This window comes from Melitaea cinxia, chromosome 22, assembly GCF_905220565.1.
Source record: "Melitaea cinxia chromosome 22, ilMelCinx1.1, whole genome shotgun sequence".
Taxonomy (NCBI): Eukaryota; Metazoa; Arthropoda; class Insecta; order Lepidoptera; family Nymphalidae; genus Melitaea; species Melitaea cinxia.
The window spans coordinates 9419614-9424260 of NC_059415.1; the positions used below are offsets into that span (position 1 = coordinate 9419614).

Below are 4647 nucleotides of genomic sequence, written 5' to 3' on the forward strand. Positions count from 1 at the left end.
TCTGTAGTTTTAGTAATAAATCTGAGTTCGTCCGTCCTGTAGGATAAGCATAATTATAATCCATGATGTTTTACAAAAGGCATGGGCATTTTAGAGCCCGTGAATGTTCATTTTAAATTAAAAAAACTCAGATTTCTACAACATAGTGTCCAAAGATCCAGAGATAATAGGTGCTGCCTATTAAAATTTAAATTTTTGATTAAATCTGTTTAGATATAATTCATTTACTATTTTTCCAGTATTGCTTATATTTGTTATGCTAGTAGAATAACAAACAGTCGTACGATCATATGGACGTCTACTCGTCCAGAAACATCACAAGTGTGTTTCCGATCCTGTTACCGCTGCTAACAGCGCAAACCCAGAATCTCTGGCTTCCTTACTCACCACAGGAACGAAACACTACATATGCGCAGTATTAAAGCGATGTTTAAGAAGTAAGCGAAACCCCATTTTTCAAACGGAAGAAAAAAATTATATTCATTTAGTTAATAATCTGAGTATAACGAGATAGACGATAAGATTTCCGCAAAGAGATATTTTGGATCAATTTTAATTTTTAAGACATATCAATAATCAAATTTTAAATAAACGGTCCTTGATTCGTGACAAGTTTCTATTTTAAGACAACAGGATGAACGATAAGAACTTTGTAGTAAAAAAATCACAAACACTGATAAAAAAGTTTTTATTAAAGTCATTGTTCAGTGATATTTTTATAATATTTGCATTAGTTTATAAATACCTAACTCTATTTTGTTTTCTAATGAATACAATTTACAGACAGATTTAATTTAATTATTTGTAAATCACATACATATACAACACAATTATTCAGAGATAACAAACTATCACAAAAAGTAGATATAACTTCATTATCTTTTTTGAAGGGTTTACTTAGTGACACCTGTGATGATAATATCACATTTTAGTTTCATGATATCAAAATCCATTGAACGATAAAGATATTATGGTTGAACATGGATATAACAAAAAACATATATCTCTTTTCTAGGTCATGGAAAAATCGCTTAAATTTAGCGAGCTTTTGTACCTTTTACATGTTTGAAAAATTTCGAAACTATTGAACTTTAATTTTTATACTTGTTTTTAATAAATTATAAATAAGTTTGATGATTAGCTTAGTGATATAACCTAAGATGGCTAAAATAGATGCTACAATGGCTACCGATACTAAAACTAATTTAATTTCATAGTATTCAAACCATGTCAGGCGAGCAGCAGGGGATTGAAGGTGATGTCCGTCGTACTGCAAGACGTGTTCTACCCACCAAACAGCTTTATCAAGAGGTTTGATAGGATTCGACCTCATTATATTCCTTAGTCGGACGATGTTATTCTTGAAGCTAAATATTAAAATAAATTAAAGTCCAAGCGTACCATTATGTATAGTAATTATTCTTAAAAATCTTAAAAATATACTTTAAATTTAAATAAGTCAACTGACATCATCATCATCATCATTTCAGCCTATCAGAGTCCACTGTTGGACATAGGCCTCCACAAGTCTACGCCAAAAATAGCGTGAACTCATGTGTTTTACCCATAGTTACCCATAGTTACCCATCTGGAATTCCCTGCCGGCGTCTGTATTTCCGAGTTCATACAACCCGAACATGTTTAAGGCGCGAGTGAACAGGCTTCTTCTGGGCGAACTCGCTCCATCTTCGACCTCGTCTGTGCTCTAGAGCTAGACTGAGGTCAAGAGTAAGCCCATAACATAATATAAAAAAAAAAAAATAGTCCCCACGCTAGGCAGGCGGGTAGGTAACCGCAGGGCTGGCTTTATCGCGCCGAAGACACTGCTGTCCGTCTTCGGCCTGTCTATTTCAAAGCGAACAATTGGATGGTTATCAGACCATCGGTTGGGTTTATAAGTTCCAAGGTGGTAGTGGAGCTCTGTTATCCCTTAGTCGCCTCTTACGACACCCACAGGAAGAGATGGGCTGATTCTTTACTACCGTAGCTACACAGAGTCAACCGACATACAAAACAATAATTTTTGTTCTTCTTAATCTATACAAAAAAAATAAAATCGGAATGTCTGTTTGTAGTATTAAAATAGCCGCTTTTTACTAAATGCATATCGATGTATATACAGTACATAAACCAAAATAACATTTTTTACAATTTTTTCTGTCTGTCTGACTATCTGTTTGTTCCGGCTAATCTCTGAAACAGCTGGACCGATTTTGATGGGACTATCACTGGCAGATAGCTGATGCAATAAGGAGTAACTTAGGGTCTTATTTTAGATATATATTTATTTTATAACTCTATGAACTGAAAAATAACTTTTTTGTCAAATTCCACGCGGACGAAGCCACGGGCACAGCTAGCCGCTTTATATGAAAATCATTTTAAATATTAAGTAATAATTAATACATTATTGTAGACCAAAATGAGCAGATATTTTGTTACACGCTGTATAGTTCAGTGAACTTTACAAAACAACGCCGTAAGCTAAGATTAACGTAGGTTTATTTTACCTTTTGTCTTCAATCACAGTTGTCACTGCTTCTTTGAATTCATTTTCCGTTAGATTTAATAAGTCTAGCTGTTTTCCGATTCCGTGGTAAACGTATTTTTCAACATTATACCATTGGTCTCCAAACATTGGAATACCAATTAATGGTACTGTAGCGTCAATAGCCTCGTCGGTTGATTGTATACCTCCTTGTGTTACGAATAGTTTTACATTGGGATGTCCTGCAACGAATGAAAGTATATTATAATTTTCATTATTTAATAATTATAATATAAATCAATAAGCATAGTATTTAGTAGCATAATGTAAAATTATATCACTATTATTTCTTTTACATTAAACGACAAGTTTAATGATTATTTGAAATTCACGCATTTTTCAGTTCTTAAATTTTTATTTCGTACACTTTATTTTTGTTATTTATTAATATTGACCTTAAAACACTTACGTAGTATATCAGTTTGTGGGAACCATTTTGCTATTTTAATGTTCTGTGACTGTCCCGGTAGTGTATCCTTATCCCATTTCCAAAGGACGTTGTACGGTAGCTCAGAAAATACTTTTACCATAACCTGGATCTTTTCTGGTTGTAGTATAGAAGGTAAGACATTTGTGCCAAAACTTACATATATGACACCATTTTTTGATGAATCTAAATAGTTCTCGAGTTCCTGTAAAACGAAACAATAAGAAGATTAAATACTTTCCCCCGATTTCACTTAAAACGTGTAAAATTTGCAATTCACTGATTACCGTAGGTAATTCTTTAGCTTCGGCTTGATGTATACCACCAATGTACTGGATACTTGGCGGTACGGGATGATTGTCTGCCCAAATTGGGTGTTCGTTCAGGAACATCATTCGAACTGCACTACCTAGCTCTTCGTATGTTGGAACATCATTGCCGAAATGTTTCCTCATTATTTGATTGTCAAAATCCTCAGTCGATGAAATAAGGAAACTTAATGCGATATTCTTAAAAAGTTCAAATCCTTTCTCCCAAAATGTTAGATTATATAATCTTTGACTACCAGGTGTAGGATATAATACTGGATGTATAGGCGCACCGAACATACTGTATTGCAAAGGAACAGCACCCAAAGAACTCACTATAATCACCGGTGCATCAAATATATGAGCCATTCCCATGAGTGGACTGTTGCAAGCTTCTAGTATAAGTAAATCATAATAATTTCTTGGTTTGTTTCTTATGATAGATTTGACTTGTGGTGTCTCCATTTGATAGTCGAGGATTGCTGCAAAACTTTCTAATATTTTTTTCACTTGACGTAGAATATCATTTTTATTGCCACTGAGATGTGCTAGAACTTGTTGCCATCTTTTATATGAACCTTCTCGTACATCTATCTCCGTTAGATTTGCAGGAGCTTGTCCTTTTGGGAAGACTGGATCTGTTGTGACAACGTAGACTTCATGACCGCGCCTGGCTAACTCCTGAGTTAAAGGTCGGAAGGTAACCTGATGACTAATGGACGGAGTCGGGAAATACGCTAATATTCTTGCTCCTTGTGTTCCTGTCACCGATAACACAAACAGCAGGAACACCTGCGTGCGCGACGACGCCGCCATGTCTTACTTGGAATTGACAAAAACTATCGCATAATTTACCATATATATGATACTTTTGTGACGTTTTATTTTTTTATCGTATCACAGTTTTGTCGATTACTAAATATTTTTCGATAAACATTCATATCAATCGTGATAAAAAATGGTTAACCCATATCATCCCAACCTTAGTAAAACAGGTCTAATTTTTATGAAAATCGGTATGGTGCGTGTTTATAGAAGTATAATTATACCCAAATATTTTAAAAAAATTGTAAGGTTATGTCATCGGAGATATGAAAACGACTGGATCTATTCTAATCTGATTTATTACTGCTCCCATCTCAAACGTTACACATTATTATATAAGTACTTATTAAGGCACTCTTACGCTACTACTACATATAACTTCTATATAACATTTACTTACACACTACACGCCCACCGGCAAAAAAATAAAAATAATGGATTACATTTATTTTTATTTGAGTAAAAAGGTATATTAATTTATATAAGTATATGAATTAAAAAAAAAAATAATAATTAAAAGATATTAAACATATTAATAG

The 4647-nt window shown here is 33.7% G+C and overlaps 1 protein-coding gene across 1 annotated transcript; it reads right to left on the reverse strand.

The window, feature by feature from the left end:
• Positions 1-1081: 1081 nt before the first annotated feature.
• Positions 1082-4099, reverse strand: LOC123664604 (UDP-glucosyltransferase 2-like). The gene is made up of 4 exons (XM_045599122.1): positions 3263-4099; positions 2958-3180; positions 2511-2730; positions 1082-1367 (listed from the first exon to the last, which is right to left on the reverse strand). Exons 1-4 carry the CDS (start codon positions 4097-4099, stop codon positions 1082-1084), a joined length of 1566 nt encoding a protein of 521 aa, XP_045455078.1.
• Between the last annotated feature and the right edge of the window lie 548 nt (positions 4100-4647).